The sequence below is a fragment of the Penicillium samsonianum genome (genome assembly GCF_028829775.1).
Source record: "Penicillium samsonianum strain IBT 33392 chromosome Unknown utg000004l_segment0_segment0, whole genome shotgun sequence".
NCBI classification, from domain to species: Eukaryota; Fungi; Ascomycota; class Eurotiomycetes; order Eurotiales; family Aspergillaceae; genus Penicillium; species Penicillium samsonianum.
This window is the reverse complement of record NW_026643262.1, coordinates 743,326-768,158: the sequence shown is the minus strand read 5'-3', so window position 1 is coordinate 768,158 and position 24,833 is coordinate 743,326. Positions and strand designations below refer to the sequence as shown.

Here is a 24,833-nt window from a genome sequence, read left to right as displayed (position 1 = left end):
AAAAGCAAAAAAACATGCAGACAACCCCACCATAAAAAAGAGAAGTTGGAGTTACCCCCCTTTCACTATTAAGAACTATACAATCTAGAACCTCAACAATATCCATTGCCTCGACCTTGGCAATAACAGCCTACAAATACACTAACATCAAACCCCGGAAAACCAGAAAAAGCAAAAGCAGAAGGCAAAAAAAAGAAAAAAAGCGTCCTTATCTTCCTTCCCCACTTAGTGGCTGTATCCCGGCTACGGCAGGGGCCGATCTCCGCGGATGAAATTCCGTATTCCAGCCTGCTGATGGTGCCACGGCTAAAAGAAGGCAATAGAAGTAGAACAGGGGGTGCATTTGTCTAAATTCTGGCGTGATCGAAATCGAGTGCAATATTCGGAAGATAATGTGCGACAGTAACAAAATGGTGTCAGAATAACCCCGAGGTTACTCTATATGGTCTATTGTTCTATATCGCATGTCACCATCACCGACGCAAAGCGCAGGCTTACCCGCATGGAGGCCAATGCCCCCTAAAAAGAGAAACATTCATATCGCCTGGAACTATAGGTAAGCAAAACCATCCTACATAAAGTAAGGAGGCATACGACACACAACGCCCAATGTCCAACCCCAACCCCAACCCCCCAATCCAGCCCGGGCCGTCTGAGCCTAAACCCAACCCGAAACCCCATGACGAAAAAAAAAAAAGCCAACCTAAGACAACCTAAGAAGGCGCCGACCCGGGAATCATCCGGTTCTTACCAGAATCCCATTCCCACTCCTCCTCCATCTCCCGCTGGCTTATCTCTTTGGGCCCAACGCCAGCCATACCCCAGACGAAGGGACGATGACGCGCGAGGAGCTCGGCGGCTGGTCGCTCGTCTGAATGCAGGTGAGCGCCGGATTTGCGGAGGAGGAGCGTGTGCTCGGAGAGACCCGCGTTCGCGGCCAGAAAGAGCGGGGTGCGGCCGGCGCGATTGCGGAGGTGCACGGAGCCGCCTTGCGATAGGAGGAAGTGGAGTATTTTGATTGATGGGGACGTTGCTGCTAGGTGCTGTGTTGGGTTAGTGGTGTGCAAGATAAGGGTTTGAGAGATACGGGATACGGGATACGGGACACGGGACACGGGACGGGAGGGAATTGGGACGGGAACGGGTGAGATAGGATGATGCTTACGATGGGCGTGTTACCCGAATAATCGGCGTCGTTCAGGAGCCAGTGGTGTTCGGTCTTGGTGATGGCTTGGACCTTCTCCAGGTCACCGTGGGCAATGGCATACCCCATCGATGTGAGTGTCTGGATGCGTTCGGGGAGTGCGCCGTCCGGGTGTCGGAAGATAGGTAGGGATGACTCGGTGAGCTCGCCGCGGATAGATACTGACATGCGTTTGGCGATGGATTCGGGTGTGGATTCTGGCAGCGCGAGGAGATAGGCAAGTTTCGTCAATGCTCCCTCGGTTGTCATGTCGAGACCGGCTACGACACCTGCTCGGGAGAGACTCATGCCGGTGGCATAGACTGGACTGACACTTCCGGTGAGGCCTAGAAAGATATGTCAGTCGGATACCCTTTATCGGTGTGCCAAGCGTGGCATAACTCACATTGCGTGATGTTCACAATAACAATACCCCGCTGGATAGCACTAGCCAGGACGTTGATCATGGCATTATCCTGACCAGAGGGCGCATTTCCTGCGCCAAAAGTCTCGAGAATCAACCCGCGCAGGCCATCCAGCTTAAGCACCGCATCCACCATCTCCGGCTTGATACCAGGGAAGATACGCAGACAAGCCACATGGGTAGTATCCAGATTCGTTTGGATACTGAATGGCTCCAAGCTCCTAGGACGATGCACCATATCCCAATTAACATTAGTGCGCATAGAAGTCGTAATGGCCAACGGGGCACAATTCGGCGCATCGAACGCAGCAAAATCACTCGCCGCAACCTTCGTCGTCCGATTCCCCCGGAACAACCGGTTATTAAAATACAAACACACCTCTGGAATCATAAAATGGCCCGCAACAACCAACGACCCGAGCAGGTTATCCGTAGCGTCATTCTGGAGCTCAAGCATAGGCGCCTGCGATCCAGTAAGCACAACCGGCTTCCCGAGATTCTGCAGCATAAAGCTGAGCGCCGAGCACGTGTACGCCAGACTGTCCGTCCCGTGCAGGACAACAAATCCGTCGAAGAGCGTGTAATTCCGCTCGATCGCCTCGGCGATTTGAGTCCAGCCCTTTGCGTCAATCGAGCTACTGTCGAGCAGTTCTTCGAACTCGAGAACTGTGTACCGCACCTGTCGCCCGTAGGCTGTCATCGGTGTGCGTAGGCTTAGATGTTCTTTGGTTTCGTGTGCGGCGTTAACAACCACGTCCATTGTTGCGCTTTCCGAGCCGTCGTTGAAGGTTGGCACCCGCGCCATGCATTTATCTTGGAACCCCCGCGCTGGGATGAAGCCGGACGGCGAGGGCTGCATGCAGATTGTGCCGCCTGTCATGATAACTAGGACGCGCGACTCTTGTGCAGCTTCTTCGGCTTTGGCTGCGTCCAGCACTGGAGTAGTCGCCATTTTTGCGTTCCCTGTGCTGAGGTGAGGGTTTAGGCCGCTAGATATCATGGTGATGCGGAAATTTCCGATTGTTATGGTTCGTATCGTTTGGCCTGTGACTTGCGATTGCGGTCGTGATTTCAATCCGAAGTCAATTAATATAGAATCGACACATTAATTCGTCAATTCATTCACGGTTTCGGGTGAGCCACGATAATAATGTGGGATGTCGGGGAGATGTAAAGAATATTAAAAGTCGGAAACCACTTGGCAAGACAAAAACGTTAGAACGTTAAATCACTCAACTCCATCGTTGATTGTCGATGATTGACTCTTTTGACCGAAGAAGCGGAAGACTCCAACTGACCCCCCAATCGAATTACGTACAGCGATTTTCATTGGCCAATTCGAATTTAAGACTTCGACTCCACTCTCAGCGATCTCGGAGTATCGGCGGGGTCCAATTATCTTGATTTTTTGTACTCCGTACACATCTACGGAGTATGTTGTAGGGCTAGGTAGTTTAGAAGAAGTTGATCTAAGAGTACCAAGCCTACATACCTAGGTAACTTGGCCTGATATTACAAACTTTCCTTTCGGATGTGGTCACATGATCTACACTACTGCTCTATACAGAACCACCCTTCTTCTATTTTAACCTCACCTACGAAAGTTGCTTTATTATAATTCTACAGTTGTGCCTGGTTTCAACTGAGTATGCCTATATTGTAAAAGGCTGTAAGCAAGATACTGTTAGACTAATAAGGATATATATATATCTCTCTCTCTCTATATACCCACTAACCTCATTAGTGCTAAAAGTGACAGGGATGTCTCACGTCACGTGTGGATCGATAGTAGGACACAAATCGCGCAATTTCCAAAATTGTGAAGAAGCAGCAAGTTGTAGCTCGTCACGATGAGCCTCAACCCGAACGGCTCTCAGCCGCAGCCTGAGATAGAAGATATCTCATCTCAACATCTTTCTGAAGTGATTGTTGGCTGTCGTAAATCGGAACTCGCACTCACTCAAACTCGCACCATCATATCAGAGCTGAGCCAAAAACTCGACTCTTCCCCGACCTTTGAAATCGCCACAGCCAGTGTCGCTGGTGATGCAGATAAGCAGACGCCCTTCATCCTCCTCTCTAAACAGACGGGTGGATCAGACATTGGCAAAAGTTTATGGACAAATGGCCTTGAAATGGACTTGTTGGCTGGCAAGGTCCAATTCCTTGTCCATTGTTTAAAGGACATGCCAACAACGCTGCCACCGAATTGTCTCCTTGGAGCTATCCCTGAGCGTGAGGACTGTTCTGATGCCGTCGTAATGAGGTCCGACTCTGTTTTCAAATCCATCGATCAATTACCACCTGGCTCCATAGTTGGATCGAGTTCTTCAAGAAGAAGAGCTCTAGTTCGGCGAAACTGGCCTCATTTGGAGGTATTAGAGTGTCGGGGTAACCTGTAAGTATTGATTGGTTCTCCTTTTGCCACTACCCGCTGGATCTATCCATAGTATAGATATGATCTAATAAGGACCATGTATATTAGAGATACTCGCCTTGCTAAGCTTGACGCACCTGATTCACCGTTTTCGTGCATTCTCTTGGCGACTGCAGGGCTATCACGCCTAGGACTCGGCCATCGGATCACGCAACGACTTGAACCTACTATATTCCCCTATGCGGTTGGGCAAGGCGCACTTGGTATCGAGCTCTGCACAGACCGCCCAGACATCCTGCAACTTGTCCAACATGTTGACCATAAGCCGTCAAGATGGCGCGGCATGGCAGAGAGGGCGATGCTTCGAAGTCTTCAAGGAGGATGTTCGTCTTCAATTGGCGTTTGGTCTTCTTTTGAGCCCCTGAAAGAAAACGATCCGGCAGACACACAACAACAAGGCCTTGATAGCGGCACCCTTCGTCTACGAGCTACGGTTATCCACATAGAAGGATTGTCGGAAATTTCCGCTGAGGATGTAAGCAATGTCCAGTGCGATGAGGAAGCAGAGCAACTCGGTGTCTCAGTCGCGAATATGCTGCTTAACAAGGGGGTGCGGGATCTATTACCAGAACAAGTATAATCCAAACAACACTTGAATGTATAGAATAAGCAGCAGCAACGAAATAATCCATAGGTGATCGGCGGATAAATATTTTCCGTCCTGAGAGATGGGTTCAGAGTTAGATGGTGTTGGTTGGGGATTTATGCCTTTCCACGGAGGGCCGAGGATATGTCTACGCAGTAGGTGATTTAGGGTATGAGAGTAGTCCGTAGAGCGCCTATACTAACTGAATCGGCAAAGAAATTTTCACTGACAGAAGCTTCGCATGCAATTATACGGATCATTCAAACATTCCCCGAGATCAAATTGCCACCTAAAACACTTATTATTCCACCTGGCGAGGAGAAGCAAGCTTTGACAATTGTGGTTATGAGTGCAGCAGGATGTAAGGTCTTGCTGGACTGAAACGGATGAATATGTAGCTTATAGAAAAGCGAGGTGTAGAAGTTGAGATTAATATTAGCAATCATAGCAGCTCGGTATTTCAGAAGAAACAAGACTACTAGTGAGTCTGACATATCCGAAGATGATGCACCCGCTACGCTCTTCACGACCATCCCGGCCCAAACTGCGACAAATCCTCCTGCAAAAGCCCCATCATATACTGATTCCCCCAAAACCAATTCCCCAATTGCGCAGCAGTCCCCGAGTCCTGTCCCTGCATTTGAGATGGATCGACCGGTGCCGAGAAACCACCCACATTCTGCTGCGACGATTCCGCTGAACTAACATGGATGCTAGGATTATCCTGGAAATATCCCTGCGAGTTTCCCATCTGGGAATTACCGCTGTTCGGAGGATTCATAGGATTCGTAGGGGCCAGTCCGAGCGCACTGAGATAGACATCGAATTCCTGACCGACCTCATTGATATTTTGGTCTTGGTCTGCGGCTGTCTGGGTCCGGGTGTTGGCTTCGAAGTAAAGGCGGGCGACGGTGCCGAGCACTGAGCACAGGGTGTGCAGTCGGTCAATGGACTGGGAGAAGGTGCTTAGAGGTTGGAGAGAGGCGATGAACTCTTCGAGTCGGGCGAGGTCGTCGGCGTTAGAGGTTGTTATTATGTTGCAGAATATTACGATGAAGGGGACAAAAGGGGACATGAGGAGGGCCCTGTAATTCGACTGTGAGAATTTGTTGGTCTGAGGTGGTGCGATCATTGCATCAAGAATGGCGCTGTCGTTAGAATCAGTTTGAATTGCTTACCAGTGCATATAGGATATTTTCATGAAATTGTCTGTCTCGCTGAGCGCTGCAACGCACTGTCGGTGGATTTCCAGGGCTTCCCGGGCTGTCTCGATGCATTCGGGTATGAAGGTGGCCACACGGCCTGAGTCTGTTGATGCTGGAATTGCTCGGTAGATCAGGGTCATGATGGCCAGTCGATTGACCTTGTCAGTTGCGAGGTACATGAGGTCGACCTCGGATATTTTATGATCGGCCAACATGAATTTCTAGATGTTTTACATTAGTAACTCCTTCACTCAATCATATCCCAAACAACGGTGGGGGGTTACCTCAAACGGCTCCATAACCTTCGACTGCATCTCAGCGGCTAATCTATAAGCATGTGCGACTCGTTCGCTTTCTGATTTCTGTAGTGCCTCTGGGCTATACAAACATCGATAGATATCACACTGGATGATTGCCGATTTAGTCCACAACATGCAGACGGGCCCCCATGGCTTGGGAACATCTACGTTCTCATCGGGCATTGGCAGGCTGATATCGTAGTTCTGGATGGAAGAGGCACGTCCTAAACGCAGGGACATCATACTTAAAATTGTGTAGACAGACCAGAATAGAAGCTGCTTTTGGCGTTGGACTGGTACGGGGTCGTGCTCCATTGAGGTAAAGCGATGATACCCCAGGGTCTGGCACAGATTCATGGCCGTCGATGCTAGCGTCCAGCCAACTGATGGTTTAGAAATCTCCAGCGCATGCATAGCCTGTGTTGGTAAGTAAGGATTCCGGATGGGGTATATCCAAAAGCAAAGACAAAAATGAAATGGACGACTAACTCCTAGAGCTAACGCCATGATCGATTCATGGGTTGCAGGCATCAAGATGTTCAAGTTGGCAAGCGCTGTCTCCAGGTTGTCACGACATATCTCAATGTAGTTCTGGTGCTCTTCTCGCATAGTGGAGTCTTTCTCCATGCCACCAAATTCGTAGAAAACACTGTACAGACAAAAGTTGGTTACAACAAATGCCGCATCAGAGTAATCGTCTATGCAGAAGTAAACTTCACGGCATTTTTCGGTGAAATATTTCACACTCATGAAGGGGACATAGCCACCAAAGCAGGCCGGTGGTGTTTCTATATGAGTAAGAATATGAAGCTAGAGACATGCATATCTTTGGAATGAATCGTACCTTGAATCTTTCTCAAAATGTCTAGAACCACTGGTAGAGGCGGCATCTCTAGATCACGAATGTCGCGTCTCACACCTAACCTCGCATTATTGGTGGGAAGTTGACCCCCCTCTAAGCCCGTTTCTCGCCGCTGACTCTGGATCCCGACAAGCTGCTTCAGCGACGAGAGAGCCGCGTTGATCTTGGGACTAGACAAAACCTGCGGCGAGCTTTTGGACACGGCAGATTCAAGGAACGCACTCGCGTAGGCCCCATGGGCAGTCAGAGATGAGCTACCCTCAAAGCCAGAGCTGGAATCGTGCTGCTCGATAGTAGGATTCGCTAAATACAAAGGGCCCTTGGGCTTTCCAGTGTTCCCTGGAGCGAATGACGGCTGCGAAGGGGTTGACTTCTGAGACGAAGGGGCGAAATGAGACTCGCGCGGGTTTGGCGCTGTGAGGCCTTGTAGTTGAGATGTATTTTTTGCTAGCTGTTGGAGAGTACTTTCAATGCTTGCCAGGCGTTCCTCGATCAAATCGATCTTTTTCTCACTGTGATCGAGTCAATGGTGTCCAAATGACCGGAGAAGATGCTCATACTATTGATTTGAAATTAAAACCCGCCGCCGGGGCTCTGATGGCTTCTGGCCTTCGCCGGTAGATCGACATGCAATGCTGGAGCTACGGCAGTTGGAACATGGTGTGCGCTTATCGCATCGGATCTGTGACAGGGTGAGATCGAGTCATGACATCGGGCCACTCGGAGCTGCAGCTGCGTACCTTTCTGAGGCGGCATTGATCACACTGTATGCATAATTAATATTGGTGAGCCAAAACTGTATCTTTCTTTTCTTTTTCTAAGCTTGCAACTTGTTTGCTTGTGGAGCAACACATACCGCACGTCGGACCAGCGTGCTTGGCCCCTGGCGTCCCTCATGATCGGATTCCTCGGGCTCCATGGATTTTAAGATGCCGTATACCTAGTGTAACATAGAAATTGCTAAAATTAGAGACGAATGAAGCTTTAAATTGTGATTTCGGGTTTGGTTGGCTGCCTTGGCTAATTCTGTCACGGTCACGTGGTATGAATTTTCTATGTATGAATTTTCTATGACGATACTACACAACCAGGACCGGACAGACAGATATATATGTACATAGATGGGAATATATTGAATCTGAAGGCTAATATCTACCGGTATTAGGTATGAGCAATCATAGTATGCGATATATTCGTTTAACGTGACCAGTCATGAACGAGATCGATCAAAACACGCCGTGCCTGTTCTATTCCTCCAATGGGCACAGCGTGTCCAGCACATGAACCAAAAGTGTATAATCAATCTATCTTGAAAGTTGCGGCGGGATATAAAAGCGAAAACAACCTCAGTGTCCAATGCAGAGGGAAAGCAGATCTATTTCTTGGGAGGCGCAGGGGGCGACCACGCGCCATCGCTCAGCCAGACTCCTGTTGGGCTGTAAGTGCCAGCCTCGGAGCCTCTCAAAAATGCGAATCGGAAAAATAGGTCTTCGGGTTTATCATCAGAATCACTATCATCCAAAAGAATCGATTTGGTGTCAATGTTGGTGTCCAAATCACGGTTGACCAGACGAGGGTTTGTTTGTAGCTCTAGGCCATCATGGCCATGGCGGTGCCAGGTGAATTCTCCGCGCTTGTCTTCATCGAGATAACCACGCCAGCGCTCTACGTCGTTAAGAAGAACCGAGATGCCGTCCACCGCAAGATCTGCCATACGCTCGTGTTCCCACAGAGCGAATGTGATGTTGCCATTGCCGCGATAAGTGTTGTTCGATCCCAAGTCTGGCAGGGAGACATTCACTGATGCAGTCGTGATATTTGGATAGGTAGCACCCCACCAGCCATGGATTCCATCTCCAAGCGGCGCTTGCTCTCCTAGAGCTGCCGGAGTCTCGATGATCGAGGCGAAGCCCCACCGCGCAACTCCGTTGATGAAAAGACCCAGCAGCAGACCCTGGTAGATGAGCGAGGGACGAGTGGGAAAGGCGGTGCCCGGCATGAGGAGAATGGCGAGGATATAATGATGAATCCGAAGGCGAAGACCAGGGAGGGGAAGTAAAATCAAGATGATGAGCCCCATGGTACAGTATATCTTCAAATATCGTGGGAGCCGACCTCCCTGGCGAATTTGCCACGCCTGGCTCAGGATGATCGAAATCACAATTGGGATGACAAAAGCCAACGCCAACTTTGCCCCAGGTTGTTTTTGAATGTCCATCGGGGTCAGACGCTGCAAGGGAATCAACCGCGCAAAGGTATAGTTGTTCAGAGCTCCAATGAAAAGCGGGGGTAGGAAAAGTAACAACTTTGAAAGCTGGTAGATAGGCGAAGAAATTGGCTGCAAAAGCGGCGCTGCACAGAACTTATAAAGTACGTAGACAACAAATGACGCTGGCAGCAGCCGTGATAGAAGACTGGAGACAAGGTCGGCCAAGAAAGGATCCGAGGGCGGGTCTCCAACAAGTCCCGTATGGCAGAACACCATGAAGAATGTACTGAAAAACAGGACAGGCGGCGATGTACAGAAGAGCCACAGGACGCCAACGGCCGCAGCGGTGATTCCAAGAAGCGTCCAGCGTGGATCTGACGGGCAGCTGGTTTGCGGCGAGGATAGCTCAAGAAAGCTGAAAGCCTTCGGGAAGGTCGATGGGAACCCGGCAGAGAGAATACCGTGTTGCTTAACGGATGGGAAAGAGTGCGCTGCACCCTCAAGCTTCACAACACCGCAGCCGCCATCATTCGAGATTGCACCGACATGGATTGCTGCCTGGCAGACAAAGCTATCCGCACGGTAAATTGCCGCATGGGAGGAATCTGGGTCAGGCCCTCCAATTACTAGGCCTTGGTAGTTGTATGTATGGTTTCCCACAACGTAAGGCTCCAGTAATTTGGTATCACGGCAATTCGCAGGACACCGGAAGGGAGTAGTCGAAGAAGAAAATGGACGGCAGTCGTTTCCGTTAATACCACACCCATTACCGAACTCCCTGAAGCGATCGCAAACATGTTAGCCAATTTTATACCTAGATGGAGTTCCATATCGGCACGTACCAAAAGTTCGTCGAGCATGACAGCGTCTGAGGCCGACCGTACCCTTCGATATAACCGGAAGAACGCGAGTGTAATAAAATCAAAGACCAAGGCAAGAACCAAGATATATAGAGCAGCAATAAGAGTACAGTCTTAAATTTGCGCTTCGGGAAGAGACGGTCGAGGTATTGGACTGGAAGCTCCTGGATTCGCGGAAACAGTGGCTTCAACAGAAGCATATGCGGCGGATCGGGACCCTTGACCCAATTGGCGGTGGCGCGACCGACCTTTCGGAGCGGCAACGGCACCCATCTCCAGCGAAACGACTTGGATGACTCTCGCAACCAGACGGGAAGAGCGCTGTGTGCCTCGACGTCGGGCGGCGGCAGGTCTGCGGAAGCCTCGGGATCGTCGAGACGCTCGTCATCCTCAAGCAGTGGGGGAACATATACCCTAGCGGCCTCCTCTCGGCCCTTTCCAAACATAGCGAAGCGTTGGCTTGGAGGGAGAGTGTGGTGTAGTTGGAGAAACTAAAATGAGCGCAACGAACGATGGGGTATAAGGTATGACGGTGGTCGGTGGCTGATGGGCGCTAGCGTTGCGATAGGCAGTGGGGATCTCCAGGGCTCCGTTGATTGGTATGTAAGGCGGAAGATCACCAGGGACGCGGCCTTGAAACGAACAGAGCGAGTAGGCCGTGTTAGACCTAAAACATGAAGAGATAGGCGATATAAATACAAAAAGAAGGAAAAGGTATGGGAAAGAGAGACGAGAGATGAGAATCAGATGAGATCTGGGGAAAAGACAAGGCGGATCCGCCGTCAGGCGGCCATCCAGGCACCCAATCAGAACGGCACGCGTGATTTGATTGGTGTCCACAGGGTGGCAACACGATCTCTCCAACAATCTATCTTGGATGATCTTTCAATTCGGAGAAATTTACAAAGATTTCACTAATGCAGGGAATTCGGATGTGATCTGAGATTTTCAAACTATATCGTTCTATCCGTACTGTTCGTCCTACGCTGTGTGACAATAAGGTCAGGGATTATAGCCCTGATACCGAATGACGACGGGAAAGACATGATTGGTGGTGTTCCTAGGGGTCTTCTGAGAAATTGAATACAACATACCCCGGTTCCATCTGAAACGGTATACTTGCGCAAATAACTATACTAACAGCCATTCCCTAGACTATTGTGCCTTGTTCGCAGTATCAATCTCATAGTCGCCATTCTGATATTGCTGTGGTCAAACTGATCCGGAGGCTTTTCCCAATCTACGGGTGAAGGGCGCCACCACATTAGAATCCATGGGAACACAAACTACCCGGATGTACCTGCAAGTTTTTTTTGCGTGGGCATACTGCCAATAGAGACAGGACTTCTAGGTCAAATTGATCCAAAATGCCTTGGGGAAGTCGCTCGGGGCTGTATTGAGAAGGGCTGTATTGAGAACGCAACCTAGCGAGCATCTCGTTCATTGGCCATATCTCAGTCATCGACAAGCACGGCAGTCTTTCGGAAGTATCACGACAACGCGGCTTTTTCGCCACTACTATCATGTCAAGGGAAGTTTTTAACTGGAATCCAGTTTCTCAGTTCAAGCCATTATGGCTTGGTGTCTGTCATTTTAGCCATGCCGGCTAGAGGTTGAAGGCGAGGCAAGACATGGCAAAGGTCATCAAAAATATATCAAAAAGAGACCAAAAAATATATCAAAATATATCAAGAAAGAGATCAAAAAGGACGCCTTTAGATTGTACTCAAAAATGATGTTATAGGATCTTCACCGAGCTAGACTTGGGCATGCGCACCTAAGAGTCCCTGGATCTCATTATTCAATACCCCAAGGCCAGCAGTGTAGTCCAAATATGCCAGATGTAGGGGAACCGTGTTAGTCGCGCCTTCCCGAACGGGCACCCCCTAAACAGCCAGTTCCCTCCTTTTCCTTCTTCCATGGGGTCAAGTCTTCTATCATCATCAGGTGGTGTATTCCATTATCATCGTGGATCTCATAACATCCTCCAATCCTATCCATGGCAATCCTATCCATGGATTATTTGAATCTTTACACAAGTTATTTTATGTACTTTATGCCCATTATAAAAACCGTGGTTATCAAAATGCTCAGTCCACATCAAAATCGGTGCCTGGATGCCTGAATAAACTTGTGGGGTCAACCCATTAGTTGACTAGTTCGTTAGACTCTAGCAAAATATTAAACCCTCACCCCGCACGAGCTCCAAGCTCTCCAAGCACAATGCCTCTAATCTCCGAAAACCAAGACCTCGCCGAAGAAATTGAAGCCGTAAACGCCATCTACGAGCCCGACACAATAACCGTAACCCGCACAACCCCCGCAAACGCGACAACCAACAACACACTCGACCTAGGGAGTCCCGCGCACTACAATAACAACATCCATACCACAGTGGTCACCCTCCAAATCCCAGAACAACAACACCTATCCTTCATCCTCGGCTTCGAAGCCTCATACCCAGACTCCCGACCCGTTGTACTGGGCACAGCATCGACCGCCGCACGCGGGGAAGGCAAGATCGCCATCGATGTATTGGAGGATATCGTACAACGAACCTGGCAGGCCGGCGCCGTGTGTCTGTTCGATGTAATCAGCGAAGCCGTCGATGTATTCCCAGAATTGAGTATCGGGCAGGACGATGTCGGGGACTCGTCTACTCAGACACCAACTGTCGACGCGTCGACCGCCACAGATGCCTTTGAAGCTCTGTCCCTGCGCGACGCATTCGGCCTGGATGTCCCGCCCGAGTGGATCCTCTCGGACGTGGTCTCCGAGAAGAAATCGGTTTTCGTGGGCCGTGTTGCCCGTGTTACTTGTCTAGCGCAGGCGCAGGCTTTTATTGATCATCTTACGGCTACGGATCGGAAGGTTGCGGCCGCAACGCATAATATTAGTGCTTGGCGCATTCGCCAGATGAAGGGTGCGGATGGGGAGGGTGAGACTGTTGTTCAGGATTATGATGATGATGGGGAGACTGCTGCTGGGGGTCGGTTGTTGCATGTTATGCAGTTGATGGATGTGTGGAATGTTGTGGTTGTTGTTACGCGGTGGTATGGCGGCATTCAACTTGGTCCGGCGCGGTTCCGGCTCATTAATGATGTTGGTCGTGATGCTTTGGTTAAGGGCGGGTTTACTAAGAAGGAGGATGCTGCGGGTGCAGAGAAAGGGAAGAAGAAGGGCAAGAAATGAAGGGACTGGAGGTCTACCTGATGAATTTGGATGCTCGGGACCTCGGGAGACCCTGGAATTGAATTCATTCACATAGGGCGTTCTGGCCCGTGCGAAACGATTAAGATGAAACACCCGAGGACCCGAGTCTGCATGACCAGTGTGCTTGATGCAACCTCGAGCAGGCATCAATCGCACTGGAACTGCGGATACAACTTTCCTCCTTGGCAAGTGTTTATTATGTCTATCCTACGACTGGGATTTACCACAATGGGAAAATCGTGGTGCGTGGTCCATCATGTGATACTGTCTACGGAGTACTGTCGACAGGCAGTGGACCTTATGCGAACATAACGAATCTTCACTTGAATCCAGTCTGTGGACTGGAAGCCATGGCGACATCATTGGGCGAATTTACAGCTCACATGCAGGGCTACCGAGTCTACTTTGGCGCTCACGAACGACCTTATTCAATGTAACATGTGTGTACCACACCCCTCTTAGTAGGCAACTTCCCAACCGCTACAAGCGACAGAAAATCATTGCTTCGACAAATGTACATTGGATCCATGGATGTCTTGAATAGAAATGGTTGTTAGTGCACGCTATCAAAACCCAAGGCTTGCATCAACAAGTCCAGATCGGGCACTTACCAGTTTCCTACAAACAGGGTACTGACCATATGCATGCCTACATATGTAGCCAGCGCAACTCACTGTTCCTATAAACGAACATGCTTTATTAGATCTGTAGTTTCACATGATATTGGACCTGATATCTTTTGGAGTGCTTGCCAAGTTTATTCGCACGTTAGGCTAGGTTAGCACTACGATGGCTTGTCACATTTTATCTCTATTGGATATTAGAAAGGTTTGCCAGGATCTATCATAGGATACGAGGTCTCAAGTAGCTACCGATGTATGTAGAAGACGAACCCGTGTGCGCAAGATGGCCGCTTCTATGCGAACCGTCCTGCGGGCTGAACTGTTACTGCAGGGTCTCATGTCCAATTCCAAGGATATACCGACTGTAATCGCCTACTAGATCGATGATTTGATTATGGTAGACTAGAGGTTTAATTACCATTAAGAAATCAGGAGCAACATTGGAAGAATGGCGCTCGGGGTAGGATTTACAATATACTAGGTCAATATATATATATTATTTAGTTCATTAAAGCGAACCCACCAGATGCTACCTTGATAGAAGACAGACTAACGGACGAGTCACATCGACACCAGATAGAAACCTTGATCGAGTCTCTTGGGTTTCATTTTCGAGGTCGACATCGCGAACGCAGCTCCCTATCCTCCTTCTAGACTAGGGCAGCCGAGTAATGTGGTCTGTTCGAAATTACAGGGAGGGCTAACCCGGTCGCTTTCATTTACGGGCTTGGGGATGTAGATATTTCTTTTAGGTAACTAGATAATAGGCCTTATTCTTCGTAGTGGCTTCCATATTGTTTCTAGCGGATTTGACATCCGCCAAGTACATTTGGTGGAGCTATGGCACAACCGTGGTGATCCTGAACCCGCTTATAAAATTAGTATGGCTTGACATCTCTAGACATTTTGAAATTCGAAGTTGACACATTACGTACATTCGGACATGTCACAGTAGGAATCTAAATAACGCTCACATTTTAGTTACTTGTCAATATCAGGAAGACTTGGCAACGGGGGATACTTATGTACCGAGTACCCCCACACATAAGTGCCGGTGTTAGATAGATTGAATGAAGGCTGAACCCGTGGACAGAGGATGTCCACTCGGATTACATTTGTTTCACTGCGTCATAGGTTTGGGTACAAGTCGCAAGGGTTAAAGATGGGCAATACGGAGCAGGTAGTACGGAGGTGAACATGAAACACACCTGTGAACGTTCGTGATTGGCAACATTGGAAGCGGCCCGAGAAGAAAAATCAGGGCGGCTACAATGAGAGCCAATCCACAGGAAGTTCGTGTGCCAGCGGTTGATGGTGCGACAAATCCAGGGGGTGGAAAAGTCTTGTACCTTGCAGTCTGTGCGGTGGTTGGCTCTTCTCCAGCCGCCCATCGCCCCAGTCCAGCGGGTATCTGCGAGGTGTCTCTTGGGTCTTCCTACTGGTCATCTTTTAGTTTTCGACTGATTTTCAGCTTTCACCGTCTGAATATTCGACCCTCAGTGGACAAAATGGAAAAATATGAGTTCTGAAACATCCCCTCTCGCCCTTGGCCTTCCCCACCCTCCAGGTCGGTGGATGTACGGAGCACATCGATCGACCAAGCAGACGCCTCTGGACTTACGGAGATCACACAAAGTGTGTCTGGTTAATTGCCATGCATGTAACATCGGACCATTGAGAGGCTGAGACTCGGGATTTTCGATATGCTGGAAGGGCCCGAGAGTCACCCCATATCTGTATATATAATCCTTGACGCGAACGTTGCATGGCTTTTTTCTTTTTCTTCTTCTTTAGTACACTCCCTTCTCTTCATTTCTTACTTCTATCGATTCGGCATTCAGGCTAGACCTGTGTCACTTTCCTTTTTTGCTTCTTGATTTTTGCCTGTGGTGAAATATCATACATTCCTTTTCTGAGATCTATCTTTGATACGAAAATATAACAAAGAGGCTATCGCTATTGTTCTTCAACAAAGAGATTGGAAATAACATTCCGGCAAATTTGAATCAGTTTGTTTCATTCACTCTGACACAAAGGTATTGTGTTTCTCCCATTGTTTCATCGTTGCCTCTGATCTATATACGTCTGATCTATTGTGGGAGATCTATGATCTATTGTTGAAACATCTATATGCCTTGCCCACAATAGATCATCAATGAGACACCGTCGATATATATACTCCTGACCATCTCATCTTCTCTTGCATTTCCAAGTCTCTCATCCCAACGCTAACATTCCACTACAAGATCCATTCCTTTTGACATCTGATTCCATTCGTCTGGCACGAATCGATTCCATTTGCAACATTTATCTGTCGAAGATCTCAAGCAACCCAAAAGTTCAATCATCCAAGATGTTCATCACCTCCAACTTGATCGCTGCCCTGATGGGTGCCTCTATGGTCAACGCCCATATGATCATGAGCACTCCCACCCCTTATGGCAAGGGCAGTCTCAACAACTCGCCTCTGGCAGCAGACGGCAGTGACTTCCCATGCAAGCTTCGCGACAACACCTTCGAGGCTCCCGAGACCGAGACAATCATCGCCATCGGCGAGTCCCACCCTCTGTCTTTCATCGGCAGCGCCACCCACGGCGGCGGTTCCTGCCAGATCAGTCTGACCACCGATCTGAAGCCCTCCAAGTCCTCCGCGTGGAAGGTCATCAAGTCTTTCGAGGGTGGCTGCCCTGCCAATGTCGATGGTAACATGGAGGGCGGCCCCGATGTCGCCGATCCTTACGCTTTCAACTTCACCATTCCTGATGGCATCTCTGCTGGCAAGTACACCCTCGCCTGGACCTGGTTCAACCGCATCGGCAACCGCGAGATGTACATGAACTGCGCTCCCATCACTGTCTCAGGTGGCTCCTCCAAGCGCTCTCCCGACGAACTCGAGAAACGCGCTGCTAGCTTCCCTCCCATGTTCGTCGCAAACGTCAATGGCTGCACTACCCAGGAAGGTGTCGATATCCGCTTCCCTCAGCCAGGTGAGTATGTCGAGTTTGACGGTCAACCCGCCAACCTCGCCAAGGAGGGCTCCGAGGCTTGCACCGGTACTCCTACCTTCGGCGGCGACGGCAATACTTCCTCCTCTTCTGGCTCCTCTGGCTCCAGCTCATCCGGTTCCGCTTCCTCCGGCTCTGCTTCCTCTGGCTCTTCTTCTGCCCCCGCAGAGAGCGCCTCCACCGCAGCCGCCTCGGTATCCGTGGCCCCAGTCCCAGAAGCTACTCCATCGAGCGCACCCGCCGACCCCGAGCCCGTGTCCCCCTCGGCACCTGCCCCAGCTCCCGTGACAACCTCTTCGCCCTCCGGCTCTGGATCTGGATCTGCCTCCAGCTCCGGTGTCTTGACGGGTAGCTGCAGTACCGACGGCCAGTGGAACTGTATCTCAGGCACCTCCTTCCAGCGCTGTGCTTCTGGCACCTGGTCCGCTGCCCAGCAGATGTCGACCGGCACGCAGTGCAACGCTGGTCAGAGCGCGGAGCTTGTTGTCTCTGCCAGCAAGAAGGCGCGTCATGTCTCAAGCATGCGCTTCCGCAACCGCTCCTACGGTGTTCACCACGCCCACGCGCTTAGCTAGATACGCAACATGATCCGCTGGATTCGAGTGTCATACACTCTGTCCCATCTCTGGATGGGTTTTTTATCATTCTTTTCTCCTCTTTTGATCTTTCTTTTCTGCTGGGCTGGTCCTTTTACTCTTCGTTGCATTATATGCCCCTTTCATCCTGTACAATTAGGAGATGAGACTAGGAAAATAGGACATCTCATAGGTTTCGATATAAGATATCCTTTCTGTACACTGTGGCTCGATGTTGTACTGCCAGTAGTCTATAGGTATTAGTGCAGCTCAAACAATAGTGTTGTTTGTCAAAGCCCATTGGGAAACTTGGTAACGTAAGAGGGATTCAGCTGTAGGAATTACCGCTGCTCAATTATCACGACCTCAATGGGTCTCGATGACATTCTTGTCTCCCAGATGGAGAGTCTCCCAGGTATGTACTTAAGGAACTGTAGAGATGGACAGTCCACATTTCCTCCAGCAGTTTTTCCCTCAAGCTTTTGGGTAAATCAAATCGGGGACAAAAGTGACATCGCTTCCAACCACTGGGCTGACCCAGCTCGGTTTATGTTAAACTTCAATGTTGCTCGATGACTTCCGAGGTTCAATGTTTAAGATCGCACCTGCCAGATATAGATCCACTTGTGGACCCCACGTGATAGCTCCGATTAGATAATTGTTGCGTTTTGCGCTAGTCCACATATAGCAGGAAGGGCTTAGGGTTCGCCGCCCCACCGCAGTTTCTCACTAAGCGAAAAAATCCACACCGAGTTGTGAAGCCCCCCGACTCAGAGAGATTGGATCTTCAACCTCACCTCGACACCGACCAGCAACAATGGCCTCCCGCCCGACTGTCTCGATCGCCACGGCTGCGGGCAAGCCCTCCGGGGCCTCCCACCCCCTTCCCACTGTGTTCTCTGCTCCTATCCGCCCGGATATTGTCCAGTATGGCTCGCCAAATTCTTGAAGGATTCACAAATCGATGGAGGGGAAGTGCTGACCGTCCCTCTACAGGCATGTTCACACTGGTATGGCCAAGAACAAGCGCCAGCCCTACGCCGTGAGCGAGAAGGCTGGTGAACAGACCTCCGCTGAGTCCTGGGGTACCGGTACGTTATTTGGCACATTTTTCGAGATTGGAAGAATCGGATCCGAATTTGCGAAAAAAATTTGCGATCATCGAATTCTTCCCTATGGAGAACAATAACTGACTGGATTGCTTCCTGTTATAGGTCGTGCTGTCGCCCGTATTCCCCGTGTCTCCGGTGGTGGTACTCACCGTGCCGGTCAGGCTGCCTTCGGTAACCAGTGCCGTTCCGGTCGTATGTTCGCCCCTACCAAGGTCTGGCGCAAGTGGCACCAGAAGGTCAACGTTGGCCAGCGGTATGTGGAATCCCATTGAACGAATTGAACGCCTAGAGAAATGCGGAGGAACTAATAATCTCGCGCCTACAGTCGTTTCGCTACCGCCTCCGCTCTGGCTGCTTCTGCCTCCCCCGCTCTGCTCTTCGCCCGCGGTCACCGTGTCGCCAACGTCCCCGAGGTTCCCCTCGTCGTTGAGTCCAAGGCCGTTGAGTCCCTGATCAAGACCAAGGCCGCCATCGCCCTCCTCCAGGCTGTCGGTGCCGGACCCGATCTCGTCAAGGTCCAGAAGTCCCGCAAGATGCGCGCCGGTAAGGGTAAGCTCCGTAACCGCCGCTTCCGCCAGCGCCGCGGACCCCTGGTTGTCTACAACCCCGAGACCGACGGCAAGGACCTCGTCAAGGCCTTCCGCAACATCCCCGGTGTCGAGACCTCGCCCGTCTTCTCCCTCAACCTCCTCCAGCTCGCCCCCGGTGGCCACCTCGGTCGCTTCGTCATCTGGACCTCTTCGGCCTTCCAGGCTCTCGACCAGGTCTACGGCACCACCACCAGCCCCTCGGCTCTCAAGCGGGATTACCTCCTGCCCTCCAACCTGGTGGCCAACGCTGACCTGACCCGCCTCATCAACTCCTCCGAAATCCAGTCCGTCCTCAAGGCCCCCAAGGGTGAGGCTCGCACCAAGCGTGTCAACGTCCAGAAGAAGAACCCCCTCCGCAACAAGCAGGTCATGCTCCGCCTCAACCCCTACGCCGCTGCCTACTCCAAGCAGAAGCTTGGCCAGCAGTCCGTCGACGGTGGCAAGCCTACCGCTCCTGCCGAGGCTTTCCTCAACACTCTGTACGAGAACTAAGCGGGTCTTTCTTTGCCCCCCTGCTATTTCTTTGTTAACTGTTTCGTTGGCAAAATGGTAGTCAGCAAAAATGAATCAATGCCTTTTTTGCAATACCCATGGGTCTATTTGGAGTAGTAATGTGATCGGTTTCCGTGTTCTTCTAAGTGACCCTCGAATTCTTTGTATCTTGCATGGTAAGTTCTGTAGATGTAGATGGGTCGAGGTGTCTACCGGTTCTCCTTGTACGTCTGAAGCTAGTCTTCGCAAGATAATCGTTTACATGGATGTGGATATGCCAACGCTTCCGCTGATCACAAACTGTTTCCAATCGAGTATGATGACTGCCTTTTTTTGAAGCTCAATACAAAGGACTAGGTCCAGTTCTTTTCTATGGTCTCTTTAAGCTTACAGGCTAGAACTGTATAGTCGAGTATCTTCCCATTCAGACGCTTCTCTCGCTCTCATTTCAATCACCTCCAGAGTCTGTCCAGTGGAACCTATTGCTTGTCTCTTTTAGTCTACGGTCGCTCGTTTGGCTATCCTTGGTGGTTTCGGAATATACTCGCCGCGAAATCAAGTATCTGTTCCATACGAGGCAACAGAGAGCCTCATTATTCCTCTCTCATAGAACCAATTAACATCTATATCTTTTGGACTAGTAGGATCGTTACTAGGAGCTAGTTATGATCTTGGAATGATACGGAATAGTGATCATGAATTAATGAGAGAAATTTCTGAAATATGTATCTATATATAAATGTGACTATGTACTATGTTAGAACCGTTTTCAGTCTACCATTGTGAAAGAAAATGTTGATTATTGAAATGAATTCTTTCCAATATTCGAATATATCCTTGCTAGACGATTGATTCTATGATATAAACGAAGTTCCAATTCCCAAGGTTCGGGCAGATGTATATAAAAAGTCAATCTGTCCAAAGCAACCATGGATAGAGATGCGGCTCCCAAGGCCTTCTGAAGGAACATAAGTCTTGAAATACAAGCAAACCTGTATACTGCCTAGGTAGTTCAATCCACACGCCTCAATAGATCCTGAACAAAATAATCGAGCATAAGCCAACGTCTCAACCGACCGCGGGAAATATCACATGTCAACAAGCTTCCTCACAACCCACAAGCTAGTTCCAAGGTTAGTACCTAGGTACTCCATAGGTATGTCGTACAAAGTATAAACTCAATGCAAGCACGGAAGCAATTCTAATTAATTGATGCATACTCCGTAATCCTAGATAGGCCGGGTGAAGTCGAGTGAAACACATTATGGCTTGCTGAGCTAGCCAGAGCGGTTCCCGACGTGACGGGTATACCGTAGAATGCAGTTCATAAGATATTGATTAGCATCCACACGTCCACGCGTCTTGGTTATTCGTTATTGAGACTCGGCATTTACGTTGTATAGAGAAATAGCAATTCAAAAAGTAAAGTGCGATTGAAGCATTACTCAAGCTGAAACACGGGATATTGAAATTAGACAAAGAAGCATTCTACCATGTCTTGTTCCGGTAGCATGTGAAGCTACTGCTTGCAATATAATTGACTTTTCGTGTGCCCCGTTGGTTCCTCGAAAATAGTTAATGGATTCCTGGGCTGAAATAGGTATGGCGTCAGAACATCAGCAATGGTATAGAGAACAGAGTTTGCCAGTGTTCTTTCTTTTTTTTTTTTGATGTTTATGTTGGAAGTTGGTAGTATTACGTCTACAAACGCTCTAGGACTATACGATTACGGGTTATAAAGAAAGTGACTCGAAAATTCCAAAATTAAAGCCGGTGACAAAGTTAAAGCCGATGATCGTCTAACCGAGATACAGTTTTGGATGTCGGACACGGAGATCAAGGACGTGCGAGGGCAGATTGCCAAGAACACCTTCAGGGTTCACGGCTGATAGTCGGAGGCACTTACGAGCCCGAGGTCTTATGTCAGTTGAAGAGCTTTTTTCCTGCATGTTGATGCTATTGATCTGACTGGTTGGGAGGTCACTACATTCACTAACGCTATATGTTGATTAGAGGGTGCTCCATTTTCAATGACGTTGGGTTTGAGGTCTCACGTTGCTACATGTAAAGCCTAGATCTACAACCTTCCAGGAACATGGACACAGACCTCGGGAGTATGGATACATATGTATACATAAGTACGTATTACATAAAAATGCCGGTTCCAAGGTTGGGATATAGATGTATTCTATCAAGTAATATTGTATGTATTCCTCTAGTAAAGCTAATATCCTAGTCTAATCCACCAAGTTAAATTGTAATGCAACATCGATCAGGAACAAAACATATTAGCCGAGAGATCCTGAAAGGTTCAAGCCGTGCGATCGGGGAAAAATCTCCGATCCCGCAAAGAAACCCCAAAAAAAGGGACAAAGAGATCAAAAAAAAAGATCAAAAGAAAAGAAAAGAAAAAAAGAGAGCGTGTAAAGAGCGGTCTCGGTAAGATCAACCGAACGGATAAGCTGCACGAGCAAGGAGAACAATCTACTGGATGGAACCTTGTACAAGGGTAAAATAAACGCCCGGGTCTCGTGCTGGACTTTATTCGCAGATCACAGAGCGGATGCTTGTCTAAGTATAGGCATGTCTCACTTGAGCACCTAATACGAATCGGTTCAGGGGTGCAAAGCGTGTTGGCGCGCTATCGGGAGTCAATCCGACACTAACTCTGTGGATGCAAAACATTGTTGCAGTAGTAATGTTGCAATACATTAGTGTCTACGGAGTTCCGTACTTCGGTAGGAAATAGAACACGGTGGCATTATGAAGGAATTATACCTTGTACTCCGTATAGAATTGGGAAGTTTTGCGATTTGTTCTAATTTTTGCTTATTTCTTTTTTTTTTTTTGGCCCATTACGCCATTATGTATAAAACTGTTTACGTATAAACAGTTGAATAATCTGAATAAACCGAATAAACTCAGTTTCTTAATGTGGAGCATTATACGGATTGTCTCAAGTCTTTCTATATAACCGATTTAATTGGACTTTCACGCGGATTAATCCTCCGCTCAACCCAAAATTTTTTTGGAGTCTCGGTATTTGTTCGGAGAAACTAGATCCCGTGCAAAGGAGGTTCCATATAGGAATTGACTTCTCTAAACTGCCGAGTTTGGAGTATGATTAACAGCGAAATCCCGAAGGCCGGGTAACTCGCGTCATCTCATCTCGGCCTTTCCTAGAACAGATAACGCACACTCCAGGGGCTGAGTCCAAACCAGACGACGATCCCGAAGGCTTGCAGATCGGATCGCCAGAAAATTGAGACATACATCCTACGTGGTCAATTCCAGAGTTGCATCGCCGTTGGACTAGGATGTCAAGTGGACCTTAAAGGACCAGGGTTTCCTGTTGAATAAGGGAATATGAGGAATATGGTAACTTGGTAACCTTGGAAATTCCCTATAAAAGATTAATCTTGCCAAAAAAAAAAAATCTGCGTAGATACATCCGAGGTAGTCTTGTGCGAAGAATCAAAATCCTGATAAAATAACCTCAGGTGGTCTCGGCTTTGGCTCTTTATAGAGTATAGTAGTTCGATTTTAAGAGGACCTGCCGGTGCAAAACAGTAGCCCACTCCACTTGCGGACCTCCAGGTCGATCCTCACCAGGCTATCCAAAAGTAAGATAGATAAGCCCTGCGGCCCCGACGCTGGGAAGGAGGATTTGCCCGTCTAGGCATCGAATCGCTTACGCCACTCTCCGGCCGAAGCCTAAAGGACCCACTGTGAGGACGTTCACAGTATCCTCTGAGTCCAAACAAGCTCACAGGATTTTTTTTTTTTTCTTGTATTTCGGTCCCTGCTCTGCAAACTTTTAGATTATAGTCCTAAATCTCATAGAGTATACACACATAGTACACATTTATGGTTACTTTGTCGAGTAGGTAGATGCCGTATCCCTACCCATGTAGTTAAATGTATATTGCACATGTTCGTGATCAGCAATCCCCGAAAACCCTCTATTAATGCACATCTCATTTAAATGTCTACTAGGGCATGAGATTGGTCATGTAGAAAGTACTTGCAGAGTGGGTATATCAAGACCTTTGCGCGTAAAAGGCTAGACTGTACGGAGTACGAATATGTACCAATGTAGCATCCTTGATCCCTGTGGAGGATTCGCCATTAATATAAGGATGCGGTAGTAAAGCGGATGAGCCGGGGGGATATTCGGGGAGATTTCCACATTTTCCCCTATGTTTTTCCTAGATTTTTCCTATATTTCCCCAAGATACGGAGTATGTGTTCTTCCCCCCACTCGGGAGAATCAAGTCTATAATTGCCGTTAGACACGATCTCAGCCGTTTCTACGGAGTATGTGATATGCCAAGGTTGAAGCAATGCCGATGTCATGTCCCCACTACCAATAATAATGATCCTTTAAAAATTTCTACAATCGACTTAATTTCCTTTTCTGAACTAACCATCTACAGAGACATCGGGCACACCCTATTCCTAATGTGGCGTCTTTGGAGCCGCCTAAACCGAAAGGGTTCGAACTGTCTCATTTCAATTTTTCTTTTTGACGTGGAGAAAGCTGTAGATTTCGGTTATTCCGAGTAGCTAAATCTAATTTATATTAAGTCCAAATGGTGAACGTTAGTACTTTTGGTAATTTTTAATGTACTCGGAATACTTAGAATACTTGCATGTAGAATACTCTGCTGTCTCTGCTTTGGCCCTTTTTCAAGTTCCATACCTGAATTCCCCTCCTTTCTCATCTTTCTTTTGACACTTTCTTTCTTGTTTTAAGCCTCGGTTTCTTTAGGCTTTTTTTTTCTCTGTTTTCTTTTTTTGATTTCTTGCTATAATCTTCTGAAGAAAACCTTACCCTATCCTGCAGGAGAGAGGGGAAAGCTGAGACTGGACGTCAGGGAAGTTTCGACTTGGAGTGAACATCAAAACCATTTCCATTCTTAGTCTCTCGAATCTACAAGGCGCTACTAGTACTTCTAGTGGTTTTTTTTCCTTTCCAGGGTGCCACTGACCACACATGCAGTGGTAGGCGACACTTCCTTCGAGGCTATTTTGTTTCATAAGTTGTGTGCCACCATCGGCCTACATCGATCGTTCCGGTTATCATTCTCATCGCGATTGGTGTCATTTTGGTTCCTTTTTTTGTCTCTCACACATCCATTCGGAATTTGGATATCGA

At 48.6% G+C, this 24,833-nt stretch overlaps 7 protein-coding genes across 7 annotated transcripts; 4 read left to right on the top strand and 3 right to left on the bottom strand.

The window, feature by feature from the left end:
* Nucleotides 1-673: 673 nt before the first annotated feature.
* On the bottom strand, nt 674-2,607 carry N7471_007195 (putative lysophospholipase; the record flags this gene model as incomplete). Its single annotated transcript, XM_057279914.1, has 3 exons — nt 674-1,043; nt 1,166-1,530; nt 1,590-2,607. 3 exons carry the CDS (start codon nt 2,605-2,607, stop codon nt 714-716), a joined length of 1,713 nt encoding a protein of 570 aa, XP_057134174.1. The 3' UTR covers nt 674-713.
* An 819-nt stretch (nt 2,608-3,426) lies between these two features.
* Nucleotides 3,427-4,724, top strand: N7471_007194 (Porphobilinogen deaminase N-terminal). Its single transcript, XM_057279913.1, has 2 exons — nt 3,427-4,005; nt 4,093-4,724. Exons 1-2 carry the CDS (start codon nt 3,458-3,460, stop codon nt 4,622-4,624), a joined length of 1,080 nt encoding a protein of 359 aa, XP_057134173.1. The 5' UTR covers nt 3,427-3,457; the 3' UTR covers nt 4,625-4,724.
* Nucleotides 4,725-5,153: 429 nt separating this feature from the next.
* On the bottom strand, nt 5,154-7,915 carry N7471_007193 (uncharacterized protein; the record flags this gene model as incomplete). Its single annotated transcript, XM_057279912.1, has 8 exons — nt 5,154-5,715; nt 5,809-6,056; nt 6,120-6,551; nt 6,624-6,922; nt 6,979-7,508; nt 7,557-7,678; nt 7,737-7,760; nt 7,853-7,915. The coding sequence occupies 8 exons, from the start codon at nt 7,913-7,915 to the stop codon at nt 5,154-5,156; spliced, it is 2,280 nt and encodes a 759-aa protein (XP_057134172.1).
* Nucleotides 7,916-8,102: 187 nt separating this feature from the next.
* On the bottom strand, nt 8,103-10,777 carry N7471_007192 (LCCL domain-containing protein). Its single transcript, XM_057279911.1, has 2 exons — nt 10,048-10,777; nt 8,103-9,983 (listed from the first exon to the last, which is right to left on the bottom strand). Exons 1-2 carry the CDS (start codon nt 10,509-10,511, stop codon nt 8,372-8,374), a joined length of 2,076 nt encoding a protein of 691 aa, XP_057134171.1. The 5' UTR covers nt 10,512-10,777; the 3' UTR covers nt 8,103-8,371.
* A 1,511-nt stretch (nt 10,778-12,288) lies between these two features.
* N7471_007191 (IMPACT family protein) lies at nt 12,289-13,257 on the top strand (the record flags this gene model as incomplete). The annotated part of the gene is made up of 1 exon (XM_057279910.1): nt 12,289-13,257. One exon carries the CDS (start codon nt 12,289-12,291, stop codon nt 13,255-13,257), a length of 969 nt encoding a protein of 322 aa, XP_057134170.1.
* A 2,997-nt stretch (nt 13,258-16,254) lies between these two features.
* N7471_007190 (lytic polysaccharide monooxygenase AA11 family protein) lies at nt 16,255-17,481 on the top strand (the record flags this gene model as incomplete). Its single annotated transcript, XM_057279909.1, has 1 exon — nt 16,255-17,481. One exon carries the CDS (start codon nt 16,255-16,257, stop codon nt 17,479-17,481), a length of 1,227 nt encoding a protein of 408 aa, XP_057134169.1.
* Nucleotides 17,482-18,298: 817 nt separating this feature from the next.
* Nucleotides 18,299-19,675, top strand: N7471_007189 (60S ribosomal protein uL4; the record flags this gene model as incomplete). Its single annotated transcript, XM_057279908.1, has 4 exons — nt 18,299-18,408; nt 18,478-18,572; nt 18,696-18,846; nt 18,919-19,675. 4 exons carry the CDS (start codon nt 18,299-18,301, stop codon nt 19,673-19,675), a joined length of 1,113 nt encoding a protein of 370 aa, XP_057134168.1.
* Nucleotides 19,676-24,833: the final 5,158 nt, after the last annotated feature.